The sequence below is a fragment of the Myotis myotis genome, unplaced genomic scaffold, assembly GCF_014108235.1.
Source record: "Myotis myotis isolate mMyoMyo1 unplaced genomic scaffold, mMyoMyo1.p scaffold_m19_p_3, whole genome shotgun sequence".
Classification (NCBI taxonomy): domain Eukaryota; kingdom Metazoa; phylum Chordata; class Mammalia; order Chiroptera; family Vespertilionidae; genus Myotis; species Myotis myotis.
In genome coordinates, this window is record NW_023416335.1 from 167,138,163 (window position 1) to 167,152,297 (window position 14,135).

Consider the following 14,135-nt stretch of genomic DNA (forward strand, 5'->3'; position numbering starts at 1 on the left):
CTAGGGATTGGGTCTGCCCTCTGCCACCCGGGAGCAGGCCTAAGCCAGCAGGTCGTTATCTCCTGAGGGGTCCCAGACTGCGAGAGGGCACAGACCGGGATGAGGGACCCCCCCTCCCCCCCAAGTGCACAAATTTTTGTGCACCGGGCCTCTAGTATAAATATAAAAGATAAATAAATTACTGTTTCTGCAGATTCTTACTCAAGGCAGTTTATTTTCTTGGGTTTGGCAATGTTTGATTATGAGCTGATATTTGGTAAATTTAATCTATGGAATCCTGGGGGGCTAAATTAGGGATGCTTCCTCCAGAGGTTATATTTGTTTTCCCCTAACCCATTCTGGAACCACTAGCACCATTTGAGGGTCTTTGATTAATATGGGAGTCTCTCAGAAACAGTTTCCCCACCTGGGTTGGTCCTAAGGCTTAATCTCCAGATCTGAACACTGGTGTGGACATTTGCTCCCAGGACAATCCCAGATTTTCCATTTGTGTGGTATATACTTTTCATATTTCAGCTGACCATTTCTTTATTTTTCTTTTATTTTATGTTGAATCTTGGTGTTTCCTGTGTTTATTTTGAGTTAGCAATGTGTAACTTTGTATGTTGGTTACATGGCTGGCTGAGTGTTTAAATTAGTGCAAACTGTAAGGGGTATAATTTGGTGTATCTATTCAAATTAGAAATGTACATACATACTGATCTAACAATTTCATTTTTGTGAATTTAATCCTATGTACTATTAAAAACGTAAAGTTTTTAATGACAGAGTTTTTTGTTGCAGCATTGTTGTAATAGCCAAAGGTTAAAAATAAGTGAACATTCAATAGGTCAAACAAACAAAAGCAGACGGTGTGTTATTGTGATCTAGCATTTGAATGAAGGAGGTTTGAAAGAACATGCATTAGGATTTGCTTGTCTATGCATTAAAAAAAATCCTTGAAAGGATAGAGAAGAAACTTAACAGTTGTGAAACATTGGGTAGAACTGGATGGTTAGACGTAGATATAAATGGAAGATTTGTCACTACAAGTATAATCTTTTTTTTACTTCTAAATTTTTTAACCATGTCACTATTATTTTAAAATTAAATGAATGAAAAGTTATTTTCACTTCCTTATTAAAAAACATAAATTAATATTGGGGGTATTGTGCTCAATGAGTATATTTACTGTAATGTATCTAGATTGAATTACTTTGTAGTAGAAAGGACTATTACTTTGTAGTAGTCCATGATACTGACACAGATATGTCATTTGGTCTGGAGAACTTGAAAGCATATATGGCTGCTTTACTTTACAGGTGAAGAAGACAAAGATAATACTGCTACCGCTGGTTTGTTGTACAGTGAAGCTGACAGATGTCCAATATGTCTTAATTGCCTATTAGAGAAGGAAGTTGGTTTTCCAGAGAGCTGTAATCATGTCTTCTGTATGACCTGTATTCTTAAATGGGCAGAGGTGAGTTTTAAATATTAAATGTTAAATAAATATTAAATGTGATTATATTTTAGTTTCTTACCATGATTTCATTCCATCTAATCTAAAATGACATTGCCTTTCATAAATTATTTCACAGTAATATGTGTTCCCCTTACTTTGGGAAAAAATTCCCTGTATTATTCTAATGCTGTCAGTATATTTTCTTCCTTTTATTTTTTTATTCAACTTTTTGTTCTTTTATTAAAAAAATTAAATGCATATCTTTAAAAAAAGAAATTTAACCTTATAAGCATAACAGATTATTTTGTTTTCTGTTAGAATACAGTAATTCATCTTCAGTGTAACTTGACCATCTTGGGATAATAACTGTTTATTACTAATAATCACATCTTCTGTCTGCTTTGTGTTTTATATTTTTCAGAGAATTTTTACATAGATTATTTGATTTCTTCTTTATATCAGCCTTGTGGGATAACCAGAGCAGATGTAATAGTGTCCTTCCATTTTACAGATGAGGACATTTGGATTTTTGCATTCTATAACTTGGCCAAGGTTCATAGCTTAAGGTGCAGAAACGAATTTAAAACTTCACTTTCTAATTTAGTATGAACTAATTTCAGAATCTGAGTTAGAGATATTACTGAATTTCTTCATAGATTTTAAATGATTAAAAACCAGAACATTTCAGACTTTAATGTATTTATTATGTTGACTCCGTTTGGACCTACTTAAGTAGATCATGGTACTGGTACATTGAATATTCATTATAAGGCCCATTGTTATGGATTGTGAAATAAAAGTTTATTGTCATACTAATAAGGCTGTTTTCAGAATTGGTTATTTGTCAGTGTGTACATATTAGTAAAGGAGGCAGATCTCAAAAATATTTTTAACATTAGTTACATTCAAATTGTTTGATGTCCCTAAGCACATTGGAGTTAATCACTTATTTCATAATTGGGATTCCAGAGTTCTATGATTTACTTATATTTTCATTAATAGTGTGGAAAGGAGAACATAACTGAATACTGACTATGGCTGAGGTTTGGGAGAAGGAAAAAAGATTTGTACCAATTGAATTCATAATAGTATACTTGGAAACAGTTCTGTTTAGATTAAAACCTAGACTGGTCTTTGGCAGAAAGGGACTGAGGATAGGTGAAATGGTAGTTTGGGAAACAGTATTTTTAGTTTAATTATTTTATATAATTATAAATTTCTGTTTGCAGGAGCATTGACTAACGAAATAAGAATGCTTATTTTTCTATGCCACTCAACTAAAGATTTCATCTGTGATGAGTTCAGTGCGTCTTGGTTTGCTTTGTGATTACATTTTTTTAAAAAGAGATTTTTGCTTCCAGTAGAGAAGCAGTATTACTGGATGGGCAAAAGGCTTCAATTCAGTACTTTTCATAAGATTGTATTCAGTGATTACATAATTGTGAAGTTCAAAACATAATCTGAGTATGTGTTTTTCTCTATGAAAAGTACAGTTTATAAAATAGACACGATTCTCCATTCTTCCTTACACTCCACATGCATCTTTCACACAAACATAAGCTTTATTATGGTGTATGTGTTCTAGGTTTCTCTAGGATATGTATCTAGAGGTGTGTACTATCTACATAGTGAACCCTACTAGACAGTGCTAAACTTATCTGTGTTTTTAAATTGTTGACTATTTTAAAGTTGAAAATACTTGCTAACATACATAGTGTTAGAATCAAAACCTTTCTTGCATGTAATATTTTCTTTTGTGTTACTTCTTTGGATATAAACATTTTGTTGAAGCCAAATTGCTTTTAAAAGACAGTACTTATCTGCTGTATTACCATAAATTGTGATGAGGGTGGGATGGAGGTGTCATGGTATTGTTTAAATAAAAGTAATTAACCATGAAAGTGGAGCATAAATAGAATATTCTGAATTATTTTGTTGTCCCTAATGGGGATAGCAGCCATCAAATCAGTTAAATAAACTATTAAATAGAGCATTAAGAAGAGCACAATCTACTAATGAATTATTCATTGTATATAATAAATTAATACTGGTTAACAAAATTACTTAGTCTTTGAACTAAATTTTTAGTTTGAATCTTTTATTGGTCTGTTAAAAATTAGATGTGTTTCAAACTATATATATGCTTTGACAAATAGAATCAGATTTTAGATTTGTTAGTGGGTTTGCTTTTTTTAAACTTTATTTTTATTGATTTCAGAGAGAGGAAGGGAGAGGGAGAGAGATAGAAACATCAGGGATGAGAGAGAATCATTGATCTGCTGCCTCCTGTACACCCCACACTGGGGATCGAGCCCACAACTTGGGCATGTGCCCTGACCAAACTGTGACTTCCTGATACTTGATAACATACATAGTGTTACAATCAAAACCTTTCTTGCATGTAATATTTTCTTACTTTTGTGTTATTCCTTTGGATATAAACATTTTGTTGAAGCCAAATTGCTTTTAAAAGGTTCATAGGTTGATGCTCACCCACCGAGCCACGCCTACCGGGCACTAGTGGGTTTTTTTTCATGACTGTTAGTTATTAAGGTCTTTCTTCTCATTTTCCTAAAACTCCTCCTGTTTTTAAAGAGAAGGCATGCAGTTTACTTTGGATTTCAGGATTAGGAAATAAATGTCAATATTCAGAGTCTCCTAATTGGCCTGGCCTTATGCTAAGGCTTTCCTATATATTCTTTCATTTAAATCACTGTGTCAATGTTTGTCTGATATAAGACATGGATTCTGAACGCTAATTTGTTTCTAAATACCTCAAGGGATAGCCTGAAATTAAAATAATTTTTAAAAATTGATCCATAGTTTAAAATTTTGCTAATGTTCACGTTTAATAGGAAAATAGAAATCAAAGTGAGATTTACAGCAGTTGAAAATATACATAGTAAGAAAACAGTACAAAATGTATTCAGGATCATCTTCCTAGTCTTATGTGTCTTTCAGAAATTCAGCTGAGCTATTTCAAAGTTTGTACTAAAGGTTTACTGAAATATTCAGAATGGATATCAAGAACCAAAAAAGAAGGACTCATTTATTTATCTTCACGTTAACATTTTAGGCATTGAAGAAGTTGTGCTCTGTAAGGAACAAGTAAAGTTAAGGTATATAATAATCTAGTATATTTGTTTTGGACACATTCCTGAACTTTTTTTATGCTCTTAAAGTATCTATATCCGAAGTCAAAGTTAGTTTCAATCTCTTCATGGTCTAAAATTTGGGTTTATTGATTATTTAAAACAAAAGCCATGTAAGGACTTTAAAGTGATTAACTTAGTCTTTAGGTATTCCATAGAATCCACTTTACCTGGGTCAAAAAGATTCAGGATAATGGAACCTGTGGTGGCCTAAATGGCCCATAGCCTAATTGCTTGCCCTTGAGGAAACTAGAACAAATCCAGGTTAAGCATATTCTCTATAACTATGTTTAGTTTCAATGAATTTATAATAGGTAAGCCTGTTGGTTTATAAAATTGTAGAAATAGAATGTTGAAGTAAACAAAGACATAGTATTTGACAAGTAATTAAGGAAAGTTGAAATATTAGTTAAAGCATCAGTATTAGAGCTGAGAATCTGAAACTAAATAAAAGATAGCCTTTAAACTAATGAAATATGTATAGAGCCAATACACCTCCTAAGTTTATTAGCCACTCAGAAAGTTACTTATTTTACCCATACTGTGAGCCAAAACACAGTCTAAATATATTGAGAGTTTTTAATTTGCACACAAGTTTATCTTAGCACATTTTAAAGTTTAGTTATGCACTGCATAATGACATTTTGGTCAACTAGAGACTGTCTATATGACAGTGGTCCCATCTATATTTATAAAAGGCTAATATGCAAAGTGTCCCCTTGGGAGTTCGACTAGGAGACCGGGAGTTCGGTTCCTCGCTTGACCAGCGCTGTCCACCAGGGGGTGTCATGGAACGAAGGAAGGCCCCAACCAGCAGCTAGGGAAAGAAGACCCCGGCCGGCAGCCGGCAGCCAGGGAAGGGAGGCCCCGGCCAGTATCTGGGGAAGGAAGACCCCAACCAGCAGCCGGCAGCCAGGAAAGGAAGGCCCCGGCTGACCCTGATTGCCGGCTAGGCCTAGGGACCCTACCCGTGCATGAATTTTGTGCACCTGGCCTCTAGTAAGATTATAATGGAGCTAAAAAGTTCCTTTTGCCTTCAAGTCATAGCCATCATAGCATTGTAGGACGATGCATTACTCACATATTTGGGGTGATGCTGGTGTAAACAAACCCACTGTGCTGCCAGTCGTATAAAAGTATAGCACATACCATTATGTACATAATACTTGATAAGATAAATAACTATGTTACTGGGTTATAATTTACTGTGCTATACTTTTAATTGTTATTTTAGAATGTACTCTTTCTACCTATTAAAAAAGTTTGCTATAAAGCAGTATGCTGTGTTGAACTGGCAGCAGTATCATATATATTGTGAATATCATGTTTCTTGAGTGCGCCATTTTATCTTGTGCTCGATTTAATCTCTGTCGTTTTGTATAGTCACATGCTGTACAGGCTTACAGCCTAGGAGCAATAGGCTATAACATAGTGTAGGTTTTCACAACAGTACAGTCTCCTAATGATGCAATTGCACTTTTCAGAATGTGTCCCCATTGTTAAGCGGCACTTAACTGTCAGTAATTAGGCGAAAGCTAGAGAAGTCTGACACATGGCTATGGTAGTGACAACTGATTATAATTATGAACCCCTACAGACAAGAAGATACCCCCTTCACACACATACTAGTTAAGAAAATAGGGTTTATGATTTGGCAGGTTGCCAAGAAGTGGTTAAAATTTTGGCTCTTAAGAAGGTAAAGTTTGAGAACTTGGAAACATTTCATGCTTGAAGTGCTCAAGAGTTTTTACTGTATTTAAAGGGACATGCAATAATATATTGATTACGAGATTCTTGATATCCACCAGGGTTCTTTTCTCTTTTAAGAAATAAAAAATATTTTCTTATCTTTTAAGTAATTTTTGAAATGTCATTAGCTTTCTTACTATAAGCAAATTACCTTCCCTCAATTTATTTATCTCAGCCTTCCATTTCATATCAAATGCTAACAACTTCAGTTTGAGAAAGTAAGGTTAATGAAATAAAAATTGGACAGTTGGGAAAAGTATGTTTTCTCTCATGAGACTAGAAATGAAGAAAGTCTTACTATGGTGATGTACCGTTCTTGAAGATGTCAAACAACAGTATTCAATACAGACAGGTGAGGAGTATATTCTTGAATTAATATTAAATACCAAAAATCAAAATATGACTGACATATCTTAGTGATGTATTTTATATACAGATGTTCCTTTATACAGCAAATATAAATCTACACATCATTCTGGTGATTAGATTATTTTTCAATTACAAATTCAGCAAAATTTTGTCTGAATTTTTTAAATCAGTTTTTCTTAAAATGTATATTTTTCTTTATTCCTGAACCTCTCTGTTGTGTAGTGCTCTGTAAATAATAACTTAAACATACCTGTGGAGTGCTACTGTTAGTCCTTACCTTTATCATTTATAAAACATTGTCAAATACATTATTTCGTTTAATATTACAAGTTGTGCAATCAATAAGTGATTTAGGGCTATCTAATCATCATCCTTAAAGTGGGTTAGAGAGGTTGCTAGTTCTGTTTTCACCAAAACTTGAAATGGGACTAATTTTTACAAATCCCCCATTGTTTTCACCTTGTAGGTTAATCCTCTGGTAAAACCTTTGGTAGAACAAAGAAAATTTTTACATTGTGAATGCTCATTACCTGTGTAATAGACTTTAACTTAATAGTCTATTTTCACCAGTTGGGTAAATTAATGTGTATTTCTGTATAGCCTAATTTTAAATGTCAGAGTTTGTAAAATGATTTATACAGGTAGTTTACAGAATTTTGTTTTTATATTAGAAAAAGTCTTAACTATTAAATGTCAAAAGAAATTAAGATTAAAAGTAATTCTACCCAACTGTGGTAATGTATTTTTGAGAACCCGAAAGGATTTTCTTTGAGTAGTTAGATAAAATGCTTTCTTGTGTTAATTTTCACTGATAGCCATTGTCCTTTAGGAATACATTCCTGAAAGCTGTTATAAAGAACCACAGTTTCACTAATGAAAGCTGTTATAAAGAACCACAGTTTCACTAATGTGGAATGATGAGGACTGTCTCCAGGACTGTCTTGACAGAACTGTTTAAGTGTGGTAGGGAACATGCAGGCTGACTACAGGTGAGCACTTACTTTGGAGGTCCAGGCTAGGTATCTTGGAACCATCAACTTGAAAGGATAGGTCCTGGTGAAAAACTTTAAAATAAGCATCAACCTGTAATGGTGAGCATTTCTAAATCATCTTTATTTGATTTTGAACTAAGTTTTATATAATGTATTGTATTTATTAGTAGGAGAGATAGATGTTCTAGAGATTCCCACGAACAGACAAACCTTGATGTTAAACATAGATACTGAGCTTTAGTCTTTAAGCACTTATCTTTAACACTTGCTTCTCTCTCTCTAGGAGGGGCTATCTGTAGGCAGCCTTTGTGATTGAGGATAGAGCAGCAGCAGGAAGCAAGAAATATTAGAAATCAAGAATCCTGAATTCCCAAATAAGGAAGGTTTCCTGTTCTTACATTTAAATATGGGTTTGTCTGAGCTGGGAATTTACAACGCTTCAGAATACTAGGGTATGTTTTACTGAAATCATTAGGAAGATTTTTTTTTTTCTATCAAAATTGCCTCCTTAACTGATACAGAGCATTCACAGTAAAATGTAAATAAGCTCTGTTTTTTAAGTACACATTGCAATGTAAAGCAGTGATCAAATTCTATTATATTTACTAGCTGTATCACAAAGTTGAATGATGATATTGGACTGCTTTGATTATGAAACTAATTAAATTAGATACTTTAAAAATTATTAAAATGAAAGCCATGTTGATTTAAAAGCTGAATAATTAATGAAGAATATGTTTGTTGTATATAAGGAATCAAGATGGTGAATTATCAAGGGGTATTTATTTTTGTTTATAAGTAAAACAAAATTTGGGATAATTTTCCAAAACTAAAATCATCTTAAGCAGAAAGGGCAGTTCTTTTAGTTAAAAATATTCTACATTAGTTTTAAATGTGAATTTTTAAAACCATATAAACAAAAATTAAATTAGTTTAGTGATACAAACTCTGGAAACAGGTTAAATTGTCTTTGAATTTTCCAAATCGGTATCTGCTGGATCTAAGGGTGAAGTACCTTTGGAAATGCCTTAAAATTAGGGCAGTACAAATAATTTAAAAAATCTATTTGTAAAACTTTTCTAATATAGCTATTTGATCATCACATTATATATGTAATTTTATGCTTTACTATCTAGTAATGATGGTGTCTTTGAACTTTGTGTTGAAATAGTTTATATTTTTCTTACAGTATAAATGAACAAAAATTGAAGATCTGCTTAATTTTTAAATATCTGTTTTAATTTATTGAAGTATGCTATGAAGATTAACTCAAAATAACTGAATTTCCTTTCTGTTTCTCCTTTGAAATGCTTTGCTAAACTGTTCTAAGGTCAGAAATGGATATCATCATTTCTCAGTAGCAATAGCAAAGATATTTTATCTACCCTAGGAAGCTTGTTCTCTGAGCTATTTACTTTTGTTAACTTGGAGACGATAACTTGGTTTTAAGAAATTTTTCTGATTGACTGAGCCTGAGCCAAAGAAAATCTATTAAATTATTTTCTAGTGTTGACTAGATTGTTTTTAGGAAATGTAAGTATATGCAGATTGTGATAATAGATAGCAATGTTTTTCCAACTACTGCTTTTTCTTCTGTTTTCTTTCTTTTTTTATGTGATAGCAGTAGAACCTTTCAAGTGAAATCCATAGATAAATTCATGGCAATTGTGCATAAGGAAAAAAGAATAAAAACAAAATCTTCCTCAGAACCCCATTATTCAGAACAGATAAAAATGGAATGGCTCAGATTATCAGTTTGAACATTGTAAAGGAAAAAGTGCCATTTAGCTGATGTCAACAGAGGACATTTAATAAAGAAAATGGGATTGTGTAATTTCAGAGTTTTTGAAAGATTCAATACATCTGATATGGAATACATTTTTTGAACACAGAGTGGCTTTCTTTGGATCTTAGTGTTATATATTGAAATAGCTATAATAAAATGATAAAGTTTAATTTTCATGTCATGAATTTTGCAAATTCCAATAAAAAAATTATTAAGGACTCATGTCTCTTACAAGTACACAGGTGGACAAAGAGGGTTTACAGTTGTTCATATGGAAAAAGATGTGCAGGTATGATTATCACAATAACTTTATTAACTCTGTTTAACTTAACATACTCACAACTGTAAACCTGCTTTTGCCCACCATGGTATATATATATCATATTGTGGTTTATTAATGGACCAAGCTATTTTGTTGTTAGTCCAATAAAGCTAGTTGATGGGCTTTATACAATACTTAATATATGCCACACACTCTTCTAAGATTATTAATTCCTTTTTCCCCCCATAAACACCTTAGGAATAAGTTCTATTAGTATCTTCATTTCACTAATAAGGTAACTGAGAAACAGAGAGACTATGTTACTTGCTCAAGGTAATACCCAAGGACAGGCTATGAAAATAGAATATAAATCCAGAGCCTTTACAAGTCTTAATATTTTTTTAATAAACATTGAAGGGAACATATTTTCATTTATTATTTTATCTTTTTAGGAATGTTAATGAAAATTTACCTTAAAAATAGAAACAAAAATATATTTTGAAACTTTCGTAAAAATAAGTACTTGAAAGTTTTTACTTATAAATATTCTTTGGAATTATAAATGTACTAATATAACCTAGACTAACAATTACGTACAGTAAATGCTAATGTGGTAAATAACAATCACATTCATGATGTTGAGTTCTTTGAACTAGAATTGCTACTGGTTGTGCATTATTAAAAATATGTGGACAGCTTTGTCGCCGCTTGTAATAAAGCTTCTTAAGGTTAAGCTTTCTGTAGGGAAAGTAATAGCATCCTAAACCCATAGTACTGAGAAGTAAGCTGAGCTTACTTCTAGCAGTCTGAACCAATTTAATATAGTAAAGTCACATTTCCTAATTCAGAATGTAGTAAAGCATTTTATAAAGGCCTACTTACTTAATTTTAACAGAGTAATAAGAGTAACACAATTTATATTTTGGTTGCTCCCAAAGTGAGTCTCGAGCTTTGTGAAAATGTATTATATAATCAAGGGCTGCACATAGTCTGACCTATGTGTACTTGTACAAGCATATCTTGATGTGTGCCGAAGTCCAGAATGGTAAAAATCACACTTTTTTCACTGGCGAATATAAGATAATTTATCAAAATTCCATTACTATCTGTGGTCTTTTAGACTATTACTATTAAATTGTTAAAATCTTGTTTTACTTTTTGAAATACTTTTTTTAAGTTTTTTAAAAAAATGTATGTATTTATTGATTTCAGAGAGGAAGGAAGAGGGAGAGAGAGAGATAGAAACATCAATGATGAGAGAGAATCATTGACTGGCTTCCTCCTGCATGCCCCTACTGGGGATCGAGCCCACAACCTGAGCATGTGCCCTTGACCGGAATCGAACCTGTGGCCCTTCTGTCTGCAGGCCGACGCTCTATCCACTGAGCCAAACCGGCTAGGGCATTTTTTAAGTAATTAATCATAGGTATTTATAATATCACCTTTTAGTATTTTCTTAATAGACTACTGAGTTTTTACCCTTCTACTCTAGTAGACAACTCCATCTTAAATTGTTTAGATAATATAAACCCATTCCTATACAAATATTTAATATTATCAAAGAAACTCTTAATTATAGCTGATGTACATTAATTTTTAAGGTATAGGAAATATATTTACATCAAAACAAAGTTGACTTAGAATCACAGAGTGATTAAAGGAAAATTTTTCTTAATCTATAAAGAATGCCTGCAATTCCATTTGAAAAAGACAAGCAACCTAATAAAAAAAGCTAAGCAAAAGGCATGAATAGTTTTTTAAAAAGCAATTTGAATAGCTCTTAAAAACATGAAAATATGCTCAATCTAACTCATAAAAGGAAATAAAAAATTAAAACTGTTGTGGCATACTATGCTGTTAAGAATGAGGCAGCTTTGAAATAGTAATATGAACTAAAGTATATAAGTAAGAAAAATAAAATTCAATCAGCATATGAATTAGATATATTTTATATTAAAAAGATACATACGTATGTATATGCATTGGTTATCTCCAAAAGGATATGTAGGAAACTACTTCTGAAGAGAGCATCTAGATGGCTGCTGGGAGTAGAGGAATCCTTCATTTTCTTCATATTATTAAAAAATTTTTATTGCTGTGGCTTAACTACCTATTCAAAATAATTCATTTTTAGAGACAATATTGTCATAGAATACTAAAATCTGTAAGGGACCTACCTGTATCTGCCATTCCTTTTACAGCTGATTTCGAGTTGCCCAAGAACTTTCGATCATAGAGCTGTTGATTTCAGCCCAGTAGTTATCACCTGGACAAGCAGGTCTTCCTAGGTATACAGAGATCTTATTTCTCTTCATCATTGTATTCCACTTACCTAGCATACAGTAGATGCTCAATAAGTATTTGAATGAATTCAACAAATTTAAGGTATTTATTACTCTGTGGCATGGTACTGGCAGAAAGTATTTCATCTTCACCTTTGAAAGAAGAAAAAAAAGTTTCTGTTTCCTGTTCAAATGTGTTTGTTATATATTAATTTTTATTCTAAAGAAACATTTCTGAAGTTATAAATTGTTAATCATTTTTCAGACACAGGCTTCATGTCCCATTGACAGAAAACCTTTTCAAGCAGTGTTTAAAATCAGTTCATTGGAAGGTTGTGTTAAGGTAAGGCTTAGATTTTATTTTGCAACATGAACAGTATAAATACAAACTTAATTCAATTTTGTTTTAAAAGAGTTCCAGTTTGAATAAATTTGTGACTTGTTCAACTTTAGCTTTAATATGTGATTAAAATTCCCCCTTAGTATGACAAACCCAGACTTTTCTACAAGAATTCAGAAATTCTCTTTTTTTTCCTTTGCCCGCTAAAGAGGATATATTGATGGTAGTCACATTATATTTTTCTACAAAATATATTAGATTTCTAAAAGAAGCTTCACATTAAGTCATAGTTACAGAATATTTTAATTTTTAAAATATTTTTAGTGTGAGGACCTTTATTTAAAAAACATTTACTGATTATATAGTGCTTTAAATACATTTTTATTTTATTATTTCAGAGAGGAAGGAAGAGGGAGAGAGAGATAGAAACATCAATGAGAAAGAACCATCAATGGGCTGCCTCCTGCACATGGGATAGAGCCCACAACCCAGGCATATGTCCTGACTGGGAATTGAACCGTGACCTTCTGGTTCATAGGTCGACACTCAACCAGTGAGCCACACCAGCTGGGCTGAATACATTTTTAATTGAAAAATATTTGAAATGGACTATTAGATTCAAAGGCCAACCCTCACAAAAACTTAAGTCCAAAATACCTGAAAAGTATGTTTTCATAAAAAAAGCAATGTTGAGAAGAGTAAGCCAGTAAAAGTAAATATAAAGTGATGTCTTTGTTTTTAAATTCTGGTGTTTGAAGAAAAATGAGTAATTGGAGAAAGGGGGGTTTGTGGAGATTGAGAGGGACTTTTCAGTTTCAAGATTGGCATAGGCAAATTAGTTTATTCTTTTATTAAGTATAGTTTATTGTAATGCTTAATCCTAATCACATCTCTGAGATGCACATACCATACATACCTCATTGATGTTAATTATTATAAACCATGATTATGATTTGTGTTTGCATTTTTGGCTTACAAGTAAAAGAAATAGGAACATATTCCTGAGTTAATGAGTAAAAGGTGAAAAGAGAAACGGGCAGTAAGTAGTTAAATAAAATGTATAAGAAGGAGATTTTTAAAATAATTTATATATATATAATTATAATCAGATGTTACCATTTGTTCCAAGAATGTCCCTTATAGCAAAAGAAAGTCTGTAATCATGTGTTGCATTATGTCTCATATCTTTTAATCTGGAACATTTTCTTAGCCTTTTTTTTTCATGACTGTTTTTAAGAGAAAATTATTTAATTTTATTGACTTTATTGAGATGACTTTGGTTAATAAATTTATATAGGTTTCAAGTATGCAATTCTATAATACATAATCTGTATATTGTATTGTGTGTTCACCACCCAAAATGAAGTCTCCCTTTTGTCATCATTTACACTCCCTTTACTCTCTTCTACCTGCCTCACCACCCTTTCCCTCTGGTAATCACCATATTGTTGTCTGTGTCTGTGATTTTTTATTTTCTTAATCCTTTCACCTATTTTACCCAATCCTTTTAAAAAAGTTTGTTCTCTATGAGTCTGTTTCTAGTTTATTTATTTTGAACATTTGATTTCACATATAAGTGAAATCATATGGTATTTGACTTTAAGAAAGACATTACTTGAGGTATCTCTAAGAAGTCAAAAGGATATACAACTAAAAATGGGAATACTCAATATATAAATATGATGTCATTGATGTGAAAAAAACTGTTCCTAGGTAGCGTTATAAGTCTATGATAGCTTTGTTGCTCTCCGTGTGAGTAGGG

The 14,135-nt window shown here is 32.2% G+C and overlaps 1 protein-coding gene across 16 annotated transcripts in view; it reads left to right on the top strand.

The window, feature by feature from the left end:
- SCAF11 (SR-related CTD associated factor 11) overlaps positions 1-14,135 on the top strand; it is an 85,382-nt gene that overhangs the window by 39,949 nt on the left and 31,298 nt on the right. For 5 of the 16 annotated variants that reach the window (XR_004966341.1, XM_036301264.1, XM_036301265.1 and 2 more), the window contains 2 exons: positions 1,302-1,459; positions 12,299-12,376. Coding sequence is in view for 12 of the 16 variants with exons in the window: in XM_036301264.1 (XP_036157157.1) it covers positions 1,302-1,459; positions 12,299-12,376 (236 nt within the window). In the remaining 4 variants the exon portion in view is untranslated. Of the gene's footprint in view, positions 1-1,301; positions 1,460-1,862; positions 2,008-2,678; positions 2,746-4,517; positions 4,561-6,622; positions 6,695-7,986; positions 8,156-9,695; positions 9,779-12,298; positions 12,377-14,135 lie in introns of those variants that run through there. The other 11 variants (XM_036301278.1, XM_036301266.1, XM_036301268.1 and 8 more) reach the window with 10 other exon arrangements.